This window comes from Cebidichthys violaceus, unplaced genomic scaffold, assembly GCF_023349555.1.
Source record: "Cebidichthys violaceus isolate CVI_PGR_0920_01 unplaced genomic scaffold, fCebVio1.0.p SCAF_1, whole genome shotgun sequence".
Lineage (NCBI taxonomy): Eukaryota > Metazoa > Chordata > Actinopteri > Perciformes > Stichaeidae > Cebidichthys > Cebidichthys violaceus.
This window is the reverse complement of record NW_027176262.1, coordinates 4,606,885-4,622,697: the sequence shown is the minus strand read 5'-3', so window position 1 is coordinate 4,622,697 and position 15,813 is coordinate 4,606,885. Positions and strand designations below refer to the sequence as shown.

General features: G+C 41.6%; 1 protein-coding gene across 1 annotated transcript; it reads left to right on the top strand.

Moving 5' to 3' along the window:
- The first annotated feature begins 727 nt into the window (after positions 1-727).
- On the top strand, positions 728-14,126 carry LOC137870053 (von Willebrand factor A domain-containing protein 5A-like). Its single transcript, XM_068707048.1, has 21 exons — positions 728-879; positions 1,220-1,267; positions 1,526-1,728; positions 1,808-2,030; positions 2,320-2,495; positions 2,576-2,690; positions 2,837-2,985; positions 3,076-3,164; positions 3,279-3,423; positions 3,737-3,816; positions 3,916-4,030; positions 4,170-4,328; positions 4,428-4,531; positions 5,149-5,369; positions 5,659-5,718; positions 6,375-6,428; positions 6,946-7,140; positions 7,588-7,647; positions 9,925-10,070; positions 10,228-10,351; positions 10,468-14,126. Exons 1-21 carry the CDS (start codon positions 846-848, stop codon positions 10,545-10,547), a joined length of 2,580 nt encoding a protein of 859 aa, XP_068563149.1. The 5' UTR covers positions 728-845; the 3' UTR covers positions 10,548-14,126.
- Positions 14,127-15,813: the final 1,687 nt, after the last annotated feature.

Sequence of the window (15,813 nt, the reverse complement as noted above, 5' to 3'; positions counted from 1 at the left end):
AGGACTCAAAACTCAAAGTTTAGATTTTGAGATTTGACCTTCTTGTGACTTAAAAAACAATGAGGTCCCACCTCTGGTAAGAACTGCAGGCAGCAGAAACTACATTGTGTTGCATGTTTGTGTGGGCTGTATTAGGATTATGAATTGAAACGTTGTGCTCTCTGCTCCATTTTAACAGAGAAAGTTGTTTTTTGTGATTTCAAGTAACATCTGCAACCTATCGCCAAACACAGTTGGAAGGACTTACAGCACTTCAGAGGCTTTTTAGAATGAAACTGGAGTCAGACATTTGTTTTCTAGCATAAAGCTTTTGGAACTTTATGTTGCACAGTTAAGCTCCGCCCACCCGGTACTCTCTTGTTGCTCAATCGAGCGTACCCGATGGGCGTAACTTTCACGTTCACGTTTGTATCGTTCTGCTTTATAAGTCTGCAAATTGTCTCCACATATTTACAAGAGGTAACTTCAGTAAGACTGTCCCGGAGACATCCGTCCTCAGAGGTAGGCTTTATTCAGCTTGGTGTGTTTATTTAAATAGTCTGCTTATCGATACTAAGTCGGCCCACAACACTGCGCAACACGTATTAATGCTGGATACTGTTGATGTCTCAGTGGGTTTGAATGTCTATATGAACTTCACTGGAATATCGTGATATCATAACAAAAGAAATAAAGAAGAAGTTACGGTAATAACTAAAATAAATAAACATCAGATTGTTATCATCGTAATTTCCCGTCAGAGATTCTATTTATAGTCTCATCAGTAACATTAAGCAAACAGCTGTCCAGATTTATTTAAATGGGCCAAACAGTTCCATAATGAACACGAAGAGCTGAAAAAATGAATGCGCAGTGAACCAGGAAGGGCGGAGCAGAGAGGTACAGCAGCAGTAGAATATGTATTATTATTATTATTATTATTATTATTATTATTATTAATAACCGTATTTAACTTTGGTGATTTGTGCGGTAAATGTATTAAATGCATTGTTGGAATTTTTACACTTTTTGTTGTGTTTTCCTTAGGTTCAGTCCTGTGGTCATGTTTATAACCGTAATGAATCTGTTTTGGTGGCATTTTTATACAAACATAATGGATGACAAATAATGTTTATTAGTTTTTATAAAAACTTGTTTTGCTTGCTGAAGAATGTGCAGTACATTACCATCCATCTCTGCAGCATGGCGTCCTCAAATGTCCTTGTTGATTGTTGTACAGGTACGATGGTGAACTGCTGTGGTCTGCTAACCTCCCAGAAGGAACCAGGTACTGAGTTGTTGGAAAACAAACCTCCAGAACTTTTTTTGTACTTGTGTAAACTTCAAATGCAAAGGCATTTATTTTTTTATGCATATGTCCAATTTGATCCTGCTTTGCACACTATTGGACAGAGACAGGATTAACATCTTGGTTGACAGGTCCACCTCTGGTGTAGCTAAAATGCAACAATTCAGTGAAGAGTAAACCTCAACAATGTAGGAAAACGTGTTGTGTTCATTGTGTTTCCTTCTGTCTCTCGGTCAGTTCCTCTGAAGAGCGTGGAGGTGGAGCTGGAGGTGAGGGACCATGTGGCTACAGTGGTCTCCACTCTGAACTATGAGAACGAGGAGGACAAACCACTAGAGGCTGTTTTTGTCTTCCCTCTGCCTGGAGATGCTGCTGTCTGTCATTTCAGTGCTAAGATTGGACAGACACACATTGTAGCTGAGGTGAAGGAGAAACAGGAGGTGAGCTGGACGGTAAAGACTCACAAAAGAAGCTTTAAAACACAGCAAACGTTGCTCACACGTGTCCTCTGTGTCTCAGGCTCGTGAGCAGTATGACGATGCTTTGAGCTCCGGTCAGCAGGCCTTCCTGTTGGAGGAGAGTGAGCAGAGTCCAGATATATTCTCTCTGAGTGTGGGCAGTCTGCCTCCAGGAGAGAGCGCCTCCATCAGGCGGGAGTACGTCATTGAGCTGGCTGTGCAGGCTGATGAAGGGCTGAGGTTTTGTCTGCCTGCTGTGCTCAACCCTCGCTACCAACCTCAGGGTAGGAAAACCAGCCAACACCTTCATCAGGAGCCCTCAAGCTTCAACTTAGTGCTCACCACACCTGTCCATCCAGAGGGTTTTATTGCATCAGTAATTGTGACTACAGAAGTATTGTCCTGAAGAGCTGCTATTTAAAAACTTCAGTAGTTTGAAAGGGGGCTGAAGGGCTGAATATTAATTTGTATGTCCTTGCTAGCAGCATGGCTCAAGGGAATGAAATGTTAGTATGATGTGCAACAAAGGCTACGATGGTGCTACATGTCTGAACATTTTTACCTTGTTAACAGGGAGTGGTGGTAGTGAAGGTGGCAACGTTCAGGTGACCTCTGTTCCAGCCTCTCTGGTGCCCTACAGTCTGTCTTTCTCTGCCCGAGTGTCCTCTCCTCGTCCCGTCTCTAAAGTAGAGTCCAGCTGTCCCCTGGAGCCTCTCCAGTACCTCAACACAGAGCAAACCCAGGCCACGGTAGGTAGAGTTCTACTGATGATTGTTAGAGGATATATCACTATATTTACATTGATGAGTGTGTTTTTTTTGAACTGCAGGTCAAGTTGGCTGCAGGACACAAGTTTGACAGAGATGTTGAACTGCTGATTTATTACAAAGATGCCCACCAGCCCACTGCTGTGGTGGAGGCAGGACAGACCTCTTCCCAGCCTGGTGAGTGACCGTTAGAGAAGGTGTTTGCAAATAAAAAAAGGCCATTACATTCAAACTGATGTAATGAGTTACATTTAAGTATTTTGATTTTTAAATAGCTGAGTGCAGAGTTGTGTATATTTTTCTGTTTCTCCTCTGTGTTTCAGGCACTCTGATGGGTGATCCAGTAGTGATGCTGAGTCTGTACCCTGAGTTCCCCCAGGCTGTGATGTCTTCATTCGCTTCATGTGGAGAGTTTGTCTTCTTATTGGATCGATCTGGCAGTATGAGTGGTGGACAAATAAAGCGTGCCAGGGTATTAAATATGTGTTATTTCTATCATAGAATCATTCATAGTGTCTCTCTCACACAGTGACCTTCACTATCTTCTCTGTCCTCCCTTAAGGATACTCTGCTGCTCCTGTTGAAGAGCGTACCACTAGGCTGCTATTTCAACATCTACAGTTTTGGGTCCAGCTACGAACACATCTTCCCGTAAGTCACTCCCTCAGGTCACTCAGCCTAACAAAGTTTGTTATCTCCTGTATTGTCACTTGTTGTTCATGTGTTCATTGCACCATGTGTTCATTCATGTGTTTCTGGTGGCAGTAAGAGTGTAGAGTACAACCAGAAGTTTATGGAAAAGGCTCTGAAGAAAGTTGACAAGATGGAGGCTGATCTGGGAAGAACAGAGATCCTTGAGCCCCTCAAACACATTTACAGCCAGCCCTGCATTCCCAATCAACCTAGACAAGTAACACACACACACACACACACACACACACACACACACACACATATACATATGTGTTCAACAGGTTGTACAAATATCTCTTGTAGGTAATAGTATCATACCGTTCAGTCAGAACTTTCTACTGTTCTATTTTTAACAGGTTCATTCTTACCAAACCTTGTTCTTTAGAATGTACCAATAAAAGCACTTGTTTTACTGAAACAGCAATCAAACACAGCTGTCAGAGAAAGATTATGATGATTCAACACATGCTGCATGTTTTTTGGGTGTGATGTTATGTAGCTTAGAGTGATGTGTAAACTCTCCTCCCTAGCTATTTGTCTTTACTGACGGAGAGGTGGGGAACACGAAAGAAGTCATCAATCTGGTGAAGAAGAATTCAGGTTCCCACAGGTGAAACAAAACAAAACACAAAACACAACAAAAACCCACAGTTCACAGAATATGTCCCATTTTCAAAAGTGTGTTCAAAACACAACTACTGTATTGTAGGTGTTTCTCCTTTGGGATTGGGGAAGGGGCCAGCTCTGCTCTCATCAACGGGTTGGCCAAGGAAGGAGGAGGTCACGCTCAGTTCATCACAGGGACGGACAGGATGCAACCCAAAGTAAGACATCACAGCCTTTACATCAATTTTAATGAAAACTGCAATTAGGACAGACGACACAATAAGAAATGTAAATTAATACATTTGGTAAAAACTCAGTTTTTCTCCCAACTTTTTGTAAATTGTTTTTACTCATCAGGTGATGCAGTCGCTGCGATTTGCTCTTCAACCAGCTGTGGTGGACATCTCAGTCACGTGGGATTTGCCAAAGGGAGTTTCTGTCAATGCTCTCTCTCCACCAATCACAGCACTGTTCCAGGGTCAAAGGTCACTGGTTTATGCCCAGCTCACTGGACAGGTAGGAGCAGTAACATCTTATAGTGAAAGTACTTCCTGGTTAGATTTCTCAGGTCAACTATGATGATACAAATGGTTTCTAACTCTGATGCTTTCTCAGAGTTCAGAGGCCTCAGAGGGCTGTGTGACGGTGAAGTACAGTCTGGCAGGTCATCCCTCTCAGAACCAGCTTCACTTCAGTCTCACACCTGCAGAGGACACTGGGTAAAACAACACTGTTATGCATTTGATTTAATTATTTAGATAAAGTAAAACTCTAGCTAGGAATGAGAAACAAGACACAGTTTAATAAAAGAATGTTGTACTGATGCATTAAAGATCTGCTCAGTGGCTGACACACACAATGTGGAGAATGGCTTAATATGTAATCATTTAGTCCACAAATATGCTACAAGAGACTAGACTAGAATTAATCATTGTTTCCCCCCTAAATACCTATAAAAACCTTGCAAAGCATCATCAGTCGCACAAAACATCAGTTCATTGTTCATAACATAACAGGTTTCCAACATTTCTCAAGATGGTTTATGTTCTATTCAAATAAAATCAAGAATGCTGCATAAAAATAAATAAAACACATCAATTTGCAAATGCAAACATGCAAACCGTGGCGACGTAAGAAACCCAGAGAATCCCTGCAGCAGAGCAATATAGTTAAAGTGCTTTATGCTATTTCTCTACATTTTAACATGTTTCAACAGTCATTGACATCTTTGTACTGTGCACTGCTGAACATACATGAACCCTAAAATAAATAATCAATACTTTTATTGTAATATGGTTCATCTGTGTGCAGATGTGTTAACATCTCTTCTCTGCAGATTAACAGTCCACAGGTTGGCTGCTCGGACTCTGATTCGCTCCCTGGAGATGGAGGAGAGAGAGCGTGAAGGACCGGAAGATGGAGGAGTGAAGAAGAAGGTGGTGGATCTCAGTGTCCAATCAGGAGTGAGCAGTGCCTTCACTGCCTTCATTGCTGTCAACAAAGACAACAGCGAAGCTATTCAAGGACCTCTGGTGCGCAGAAATGTTCCAACACCCAGTGAGTGTTTTCAAGGAAATTAAAAAACTACAGTCACCCTCTACTTACTAGATACTAGCTACTTGAGGGGACAGGAGCTTCTCCTTTGCTGCCCCCTCCATTTGTTTAGTGCTCACAGTGTGTTTGCGTGTGTATGTGAACTTTTGAGATATTTCAAACTATTTTAACTGCTTGTTGTTAGTCATTGTAATAAGCTCAGAAAACAATAGTTTTGTTGATATTGTTTCTTTAGTTATTGTCTTGGCTCAGATCTTGACCTCATCCTTTTTTCTTTTTTTTTATCTCAAAGTGATGCTGTCCTGTAGTATGCCCCATCCTGGTCAGAGAATCTATCATGCTGTGCGGGGTTGTAAGTAAAAAAATCTTCAAAACTGAATTGGAGTGGAACACATATCTGTGTATTTCTATAAATAGACTAAATGGTTGGAAACAAAACAACAACAAACAAAAAAGCACATTTCTCTGGCAGAATTGCTCTGCTTGCTTATTTGTAGATTTAATGTGATGAACTGAATGTCGTTTTTTGGGCTCCAGGCTGCTTTGGTAGTCATTGACGTAAGAGACGTGTGATTGCATAGTGCAGCAAGTGAAGAAGTTTGAACTGTTTGTTTTCATGGAGGCATGCTTGTGCCCCACTCATATTTATCTTTTATTATTTGTAAACATTTTAAGTTATATTTTTAATTAGTGTGAGGTATTGTTACATACTGTGTATAAGTGGACATGTTTACTGAGGTAATAAATAAAGTTAGAAATAGGGTCATTTTTTCATAGACTTCTTTACTATCAAACTTATTTTTTCATCAGTGGTGTCGCCCCCTGCTGGTCATTAATAAGAATGCAAGTTTAAGGCTCTTCAGCATTGGCTTCAGTTTTCAATACGGGAGATTGCCGCCCGGTCATTGTACTCATCTCAGAAACCACTGGTTTAGCAGTTAAAGTTTATCTTTAATCATTCTCAGGTAACGTCCTGACCTATTTCTCTTTCTCTTTTTAACCTCAAAGCTGACCCTAATCTCCTTCAAGTCTATTCTATTTCCAGCAATGCTCATGCTAAATGTAAGTATACAAGGTAACTGTGATTTTAACACACACCTGTGTATTCCTATAAATACAGTACATGGATAGAGACGGAGCAAACAGCATGAACTACTGTATGTAGGAGTTCTGGCAGTCCTGAACATAAGCAACATATAATTACCCAGGACTCTCAGCAGAATCCTCGTCGCTGCTCAGATTTATTGAGAGCTCCTTCAAACAGCAGAACCTTCTTCGTTACCTTGTTTTAAGATCCTTCTGGAGTTGTCATTGTCCCACATTAAAGAGACATAGCATTGGGAAACACGTTGCTTCATGGCGATGACCGCGGCCAGTGGACTTATTATGAAAACAACTTCTGCTGAGAGGAATAAATAATATGAAGGAATATTTCACCAAAATGCCCAATGTGGCTCTTGTTTCCTTTGATACTGATGCGAATAACAATACTAATGGCAATATTTGTATTAATAACAATAATAATGATGAGTCACAGAGGGATAATACATAGTAATCAGGCTGTGTGCTCTTTCTGCAGGTTGGAAGAGCAAAAAGATGGGAGGCCCCAGCCTAAATGTATTCTCTAATATGAAGAAGAAGCTCGTTGGCTCAACAAAACCACAGAAGATGTCTTTGCAGATGGATGGTGCTCTTCGCGGCCGGCCTCAACGCCTAGAGTCCATGTCTCTGTCCAGTGAGCGTGATGAGTCTGAGGAGTGTGATGATGATGATTGTAAGTCTTAATATTTTCCTCCACCACATCATACTGGTTTCACCAGTGTGATAAATGTAACAGTTCACTTTCAGGGCCTTTTGTTCTCTAAACAAAAATACCCAAAGCGAAGCTATTCAAGGACCTCTGGTGCGCAGAAATGTTCCAACACCCAGTGAGTGTTTTCAAGGAAATTAAAAAACTACAGTCACCCTCTACTTACTAGATACTAGCTACTTGAGGGGACAGGAGCTTCTCCTTTGCTGCCCCCTCCATTTGTTTAGTGCTCACAGTGTGTTTGCGTGTGTATGTGAACTTTTGAGATATTTCAAACTATTTTAACTGCTTGTTGTTAGTCATTGTAATAAGCTCAGAAAACAGTAGTTTTGTTGATATTGTTTGTTTAATTATCATATCATGATGAAGCTCGTATCTTGACCTCATACTTTTTTTTTTTTTATCTCAAAGTGATGATGGCCTGTAGTATGCCCCGGCGTGGTCAGAGATCCTGTGGTGCTGTGATGAGTAGTAAGTAAAAAAATCTTCAAAGCTGAATCGGAGTGAAACTCATATCTGTGTATTTCTACACATTTTTACACTTTTGAGATATTTAAACAATTTGAACTGCTTGTTGTTGTTCATTGTAAAAAGGTCAGAAACCAGTAGTTTTGTTGACATTTTTGGTTGAGCAATTCTCATGGCTCATATCTTGACATCATACTTTTTTTTTTTTTATCTCAAAGTACAGTCCTGTAGTATGCTCCGGCGTGGTCCGAGATCCTGTGGTGCTCCTGTGATGGATAATAAGTACAAATCTCCAAAGCTGAATTGGAGTGGAACACATATCTTTGTATTTCTACAAATAGACTAAATGGTTGGAAACAAAACAACAACAAACAAAAAAGCACATTTCTCTGGCAGAATTGCTCTGCTTGCTTATTTGTAGATTTAATGTGATAAACTGAATGTCGTTTTTTGGGCTCCAGGCTGCTTTGGTAGTCATTGACGTAAGAGACGTGTGATTGCATAGTGCAGCAAGTGAAGAAGTTTGAACTGTTTGTTTTCATGGAGGCATGCTTGTGCCCCACTCATATTTATCTTTTATTATTTGTAAACATTTTTAATCCGGTTTAATACAGTTTTCAATACGGGAGATTGCTGCAGATCTCTAATATGAAGAAGAAGCTCGTTGCCTCAACGAAACCACAGAAGATGTTTCTGAAGAGTCCTGTTCCTCAGTCTATGTCTCTGTCCAGTGAGCGTGATGAGTCTGAGGAGTGTGATGATGATGATTGTAAGTCTTAATATTTTCCTCTACCACATCATACTGGTTTCACCAGTGTGATAAATGTAACAGTTCACTTTCAGGGCCTTTTGTTCTCTAAACAAAAATACCCAAAGACATTTTTTACATCACCATGGACTGTTATGGACTGTTATGCCCCAAAGAGATGCCTGGCTTACCCAAATATACAACAGCTGGTATCTGCACACAAAATTTGATCATATTTCTAAAGCACCACATTAGATTTCTTCATTCATTCATTCATTCATCTTCGTCCGCTTATCCGTGATCGGGTCGCGGGGGCAACAGCTCCAGCAGGGGACCCCAAACTTCCCTTTCCCGGGCCACATCAGCCAGCTCTGACTGGGGGATCCCGAGGCGCTCCCAGGCCAGTTTGGAGATATAGTCCCTCCACCTGGTCCTGGGCCTCCCTCGGGGTCTCCTCCCAGCTGGTCGTGCCTGGAACACCTCCCTAAAGAGGCGCCCAGGTGGCATCCTCACCAGACATTAGATTTGTGCCAAAGACAATTCATGATTTAATTCCCCAGCAGAGCAGCGGATGGACTAATGGTTATTATGACAGAGTTTGAATATTGCGGAAACTCAGTTATCACTGGAATCAGCAGGACGTTGAAAACGAGAAATGATCTAAATAATTGTTTTAAGTGGAAGTCTGCAAATGCAGCTCGCTGGAGTCACATGAAGTTTAAATATGGAGGGCTAATGTCGATGATTAGTTGTTGTCACAGCCTCATTAACGCCGCCGTGAACTGTAAGTTTGCTGTGTTAAAATATGAGTTACTCACATTGTGCATGATTTAATATGTAATTATTATATTTTTAAAGATATAATTAAACTACAGACCGTTTTGCAATGGCATCGTTTTGCATCCCCCTTACTTCCGGCACCCTCGCTCGAACCACACCCATCTTAGAACTCTGCCTTCATTTTGACCTCAGCGACACACCTGTAGAGCTTTGTGACTGCATCTTGCACGGTTGCGACGTCATGGCAGTGACAAAATATGTCCGAAGACAGAAATTGAAACACTCACACACAGGCTCAAAAAGTGAAAACAATACCAGTGTCGCTGACGCGGCTGTTACTGATTTATATTGTTTCTTTTCTTTGTACTCACTGGTTTCTGGTCTTTGTATTGGTCCAATACTTTCATAACGACCAAATACTTGCAAAACTAATGACATCAGCCCATCAGCTGTACTTAGTGTTTATAGCTAATTAGCTAATTAGCAGGTAATGCTGAAAGGTGAAGACCGATTCCAAAAAAAGAAGCAACTATATTATTTGAAAAGAGAAAATGTGAGTTGGTGTTTTCCAGTTTAGCATGTCACTTTTTAGTTTAGTAATTCACTCATATTTCTTTTCTGTAATATACTGGTATCTATACGTCAGTATCAAATGTGAAAACAATAAGAAAAAAGACCAAACTAAATACATAGCAGTCCAATAAGCCACAGAGATTATTTTTATCTTCTCACTGTGGTTTCCTCCTCCGAAGCCGGTTTGCCCAAACAGCCACCCAGAGACCCTTTGCTGCAGCTGGTCTCCCTCCAGAAGGCGTCTGGCTGCTGGGTGCTGGATCCAGATCTGGCTGCTGCACTGGGAAAGACCAGTGAGGAGGTGGAAAAGCCCAAGCCTGCATCGGTGGGTTATTGTCAAATATAATGACATAAATGAATAATTAACAATAACAGTATTTAAGTTTCTTTTTTTCAATTGTTATATTGTGAGGAAGTCAGATTTTTTCGTTGAGCTATATCTTCTTTGTTTTAGTTTTTTATTCTTTGATTTGGTGAATTAGGTGAACCAGGACGTGTGGGCCACCATTCTGGCTCTGATCTGGCTTCATGGTTTCAAGATGGATGCTCAGGAAGAGTGGGAGCTTCTGGCTATGAAGGCTGTGTCATGGCTCCGAGCTCAGAAAGGTAAAACCCATAATAATAAGTGTTAATACGTTGTTTTATACAGTGTTTGCTGGTTAAAATCATCTGTTTGCCCACATTCAGTCTGCTGATGACTTGTTTTGTGTGTGTTTTTTCAGCATCATGTGTGAAGGAGAGTGTGGAAGCAGGAAATGCTCTGTTGGGTTGCAGCGTGCAGAAAGACGCCCTGGGGATCTGAGGTTTTCACTGAAGGGGCTTCTGCTTCAGGATTGGTCACTTCTGGCACACAGAAGCAGATTCACTCCATCCTACAATATTGACTTCAAATCCAGTTATGCCTTTCACATCACCTTGTGTCTAAAACAACTGAATATTAAACTCACACCTCCTCCATTCACTGTGCAGTAAAAACTATGTGACACCAGGCTTACATGAACTTTAGTCAACTCTGAATTGCAAATCTAACCTTGAGCTGTCAGCAGACATTTCTGGCCACATTTTAAAAAGTTTAAGAACTGCCTGCTTCAACTGTGATGTTTTTGTCACAGCTCTGCCCCTTCTCTCCTATCACTCCACACCCTCCTCACTCTACCTGTCAGCCACTCCCTCATCATCAGCACAACTCCCTTCACCTGCCTCTGATCAAGCCACTTTATAAACTCCTGCCTCTCAGACACACTTTGCCAGATCATTGCCATGTCAACCCGCCCGTTTGGCTCATCCTGTTCCCGGTTTCCCAGTCTGTCTGCCCTGCTGGATTTGGATTTGGATTCAGACCCAGTCTGTCCTTGGCTTCCCCGCTGTGTTCCTGTAAGATTCCTGTCGTGTTCTTGACTCATTAAAACCCGTTTCACTCTGCATCTGGTTATGTCTGCATTTGAGTCCTCCATCACACCCCGTGACAGACACATTTTTTTACTTTTTGTATTGTTTCAGGGTAATATATCCTAAATTACTGCTGAGTCTTGGGGATGTTTTTGCCTCAAAATGAACCTCACACTTCCGCGTCCAACATTAAAGGGTTGTGAACGTATTGCACATGTGTGAGAAGTTGATACTTTATCCAAAGCCAAAAGATTATAAAGTATGTTTTTAAAAAGTGTGCCACCAATCAATTAATTTTCTGAATCAACTAAAGTTAACTCTATTCACTCCCAGCAAGTCGACACTTATTTTCCAGATCCATTTATTTTGAACCAATCCGACGGCATCCAATTAAGTTGCAGGAGAGAATGTAATGGAAAAAAATATATTCTTATATCATGAAATGTTTTAAAAGATGTAAAACTGAAAGGTAAGGTGAGGAACACAAATACTGACATAACACAGCAGTCCTATAGAAGTAGTTCATCACTTTTATTGAACACAGTGTCTTGTTTCTCACGACTGGTCACACACTCCCACTTCGGACAGAGGAAGTGAAGACACAGTGTCTGACAAGTTTGAGACAGACCATAAAACCATCACTGATTCCCAGTAAACACACTTGGCATGTGTTTAGATAAGAACGATAGCCAGGGTACGAGAACATCTACTCCTTGTCTATGATTTAGCCCAGGGCGTGAACTCATGTGTGCATAAAATGGTTTGGTATCTTGTACGATGTTGAACTTTTCACCACAGACACTGACTGAGGTGGCTGTGGTGCATCTTTCCCTTGCAGGCAAAATAAAATAGAAGGGGACAACTTTGAATCATTTGAAGACTTCATTATTTTCTTTGAATTTGTGAACAAAACTCTTCTCCCGATTTATAATTAGAAGTTTTTCCAAAACAACTTGGTGTCAGAAGTGGGATCGTTTGAAGCTCCATCAGGACTCCGAGGACGTCCGGGTAGTGGCCACTTCAGGATCCATCAAAAGAGATTCTGCCCCATACCTCGTCAGACAAAGAGAGATGGGACAGGCGGCCAAAAGGAGGACTGATTGACTTTACAACGATCCAGACAAAGAAATAATTTCTTCATATCGGGTAAGAAGTTGAAATTCCAAATTTCCAAATTTAATTTTTAGAAGGAGTACGTCTATCAGATGTCACTCTAGAATTACGTAATATAATACAACAGAGATTTAAACCTTGGTGTTTAATATTCTGGTCTTCTTGGATGATAGTTTGTCTTGTTCTACTTTTATGGGTTTTATTTGATTAAGGTTATTACAAATTAACAAAACACGTTTCTGTTCATGACGCCATTATGAATCTTTGCATAGGAAGACAGGAATGATTAATACAGTATAACGATTGTACTCGGATAAAACAAATTTATTTTCGAGATTGTATTTTTCACGCCCTTGACCTAAAGGAAGACAGGAATGAAAATATATTTCTTTTTCACGCCCTTGACCGAAAAAAAAAGAGGAAGACAGGAATGAAAATATATTTCTTTTTCACGCCCTTGACCGAAAAAAGAGGAAGACAGGAATGAAAATATATTTCTTTTTCACGCCCTTGACCTCAATAATTGGTACTTTGTACTGATTGGTTTTCACTTGGATTTTTCCTAGTAAAGAAATCTGAGACTTACAGTGACGACTGTATTTACTGAATAATAAGTACTTACCACGCCTGAAAGATGGGTGGAAAACAGGATAAATGTAAAGACGAAGGTCCCTCGGGACCCATAGTGGACGTTATGAAACAGAAATATGGAGAAAGTTCCGTGGAACTGTTATCCATGTGGACTAAGGATTTTGGTTTTCCAGAAAATGGGTCTTTCAGTAAAACAAAAATTGCTGAACTAAGGGGTAAATTAAAGAAAAAAGAGAGCGAGATGAAGGAAAAAAAAATGGTAAAAGTCAAAGATTTAGAAAAAATAGAGAAAAACAAGAAATGTTTGGTTCAATGGGAAATGGAATGTGAATGTAGGGAAAGAAAAAGATTGCAGAAACAGATGACGTGTAAAGAAAGATGTGACAGAGAAAGAAAAAGATCCGAACACCACACTCAGTCCACATAACCCATTCTCTCCTTCTTTGTATCCGAGTCTAACAGGAGCTGGCGGCCCTCTCCTCAACACATGCCCGCCACTACCACCACCACCACCACCATCACCATACCTACCACTAGTAGCGGATCCTGCACAGCAACAACAGCAACAGCAGCAACAACAACAGCAGCAGCAGCAGCAACAACAACAACAACAGCCAGTGGAGACGGTACAGCCACCACCTCATACACCAGCACGGGACCAGGGTGCTCACGGTGGCCAAATAACACCGTCCTCTTCACCCATGGAAGGGTGGCCATCCACCCCTCCCTCTCTTGCCCTCCTCCCCCAATCACTCCTCTCCTCTCTCCTCCCTGACTCGCCAGCGTTAGGTCAGGAAACATGCGATACATGTTCAAAAGACTTCCAAAGAACAACAAGATAAAGATGAGAAAAAGTAGAAACAAAAGACTGAGGACGTTCAACTGTCCATGCTCCAAGCAGTCACTCAGTTGTCCTTACAACAGGGACACCAGCAGAGGCGAGGCCAAGGCAGTTTCCAGCCTCGTTCTGACCAACGTGGACGCTTCAGAGGAGGAGGGCGGGGGATGACAAGAGGACGATCTTCCTGGAACCCAGGGGGACCACAAAGAGACCCACCCACCGGAAACAATGTTTGTTTCCACTGTGGACAACAAGGAGCTTTCTGCACTAACCGCACAAACATACACTCTCACACAAGAGCAACAGACTGCTCTTACTGACATCATTGCTCACCTTGAACAACAGAACATGCCACAAACACTCAACACGCACACTTATGCTAAATTCTCTGATGACTCATTTAAAGTAATGCCTACCACAGAGGTTGTAATAAATGGTAAAAAATTATCATTTCTTGTTGATTCTGGGGCTACTCATTCGGTAATACAACAAAAGTATTTTCCAACTCAGAGTTGTAGTGCTGTAGACACTCGTGTGTCTCCACATGCAGTTCGCATGAATCCTGATCATCTTCACTGCACTTCTTACGTCACACCGGATCCAGATGATCAATATGCAGATGAATTCTTTGAAGATTTAAATGACAATTTGCATTGTTCCACTAAAACCCTATCTCCTAAACGCATTGCATTAATTGTGACGCTTCCAAAACCAACAACTAAGAAACAAATGATGTCTTTCTTAGGGATGTGTTCGTATTGTCGTTCGTTCATTCCTAACTACTCTCAAATGGAGCAACCTCTGTCTGAGTTAATTCATGGCAAAAACTTAACTGCGTATGACAAAATCATTTGGACAGAACCAGCCTCTCAGGCCTTCACCAAAATGAAATGCACATTACAAACTCCACCTACACTGGGTTTACCAGACCCACACAAACCGTTCACTCAAACAGTCGATGAACGCTCAGGTTGTATCACATCTGTGTTATTGCAATCTCATGGTGACAAATTGCGTCCGGTAGCATATTTCTCCGCAAAACTCGATCCTGTCGCTGCAGGCCTGCCACAGTGTCTCCGTGCAGTGGCCGCGGCTGAAAAAGCACTAGCCGCCTCTCGTGATATTGTGGGTTATGCGCCGTTGACCCTTTTAGTCCCTCATTCTGTGTCTTTGATCCTTCTCGAACAGAAGTCATCACATCTTTCTGCAGCGCGATATTTGCGTTAACACACATGTCTCTTGGACATGCCAAACGTAACTGTTAAACGCTGTACTAATCTTAACCCGGCATCATTACTTCCTATTCCTGGTGATGGTGAGGAGCATAACTGTTTGGCTGAGCTCCAAGCTCAGTGCACTCCTCGACCTGACCTTCTGGACACTCCTCTGACCAACTGTGACCTGGTAATGTATGTTGATGGATCTGCCTCTCGCGATCCACAGACTGGCAATAATCTTGTTGGTTTTGCTGTGGTTTCTGACTCAGCTGTGCTCTGTTCTGGTCTTCTTCCATGTCACCTCTCAGCCCAGGCAGCTGAGCTCATCGCACTCACTGAGGCTTGTAAACTCGCTAAGGGTAAAACAGTCACCATTCACACTGACTCTCGCTATGCATTTGGTGTAGTTCATGACTTTGGTGCTCTGTGGAAACACAGACAATTTTTGAAATCAGATGGCAAACCAGTTCTACATCACACACTCATTGCAGAACTGTTGGAATCTATTTTGCTACCAACTGAGATTGCAGTATGTAAATGTGCTGCACACACATCTAACACTGATGACGTTTCAAAAGGAAATGCTCATGCAGATGCTACTGCGAAAGCTGCTGCACAGCTTCCTCTTCACATTTCTGCTGCTGACAAAACCCACTCATTTGTTACAGTCCCTTCTTCTCTTTCAGCCATGCAGTCGCTCTCCACACCGGATGAGAGGCGCCTTTGGGCCTCAGCTGGCTGCAAGTTCACTGATGGACTGTGGTCTGGAACTGATGGCAAACCTTGTTTGCCTAAACATTTCTTTTCTCATTATGCAAAATTAACACATGGTTTTGACCATGTGTTAAAAGGGGGAATGTTAAGTGCACTTAGTGAGACTTGGTTTACAAAGGGGTTCACAGCATATGCACAAAAGT

Excerpts from the sequence above, each read along its gene's own strand:
- LOC137870053 (XM_068707048.1), top strand. The coding sequence starts at position 846 with ATGCGCAGTGAACCAGGAAGGGCGGAGCAGAGAG. Across the intron at positions 6,429-6,945 it reads CAGCAATGCTCATGCTAAAT|GTTGGAAGAGCAAAAAGATG; the intron begins GTAAGTATACAA and ends CTCTTTCTGCAG. Across the intron at positions 7,648-9,924 it reads CTGTGGTGCTGTGATGAGTA|CCGGTTTGCCCAAACAGCCA; the intron begins GTAAGTAAAAAA and ends CCTCCTCCGAAG.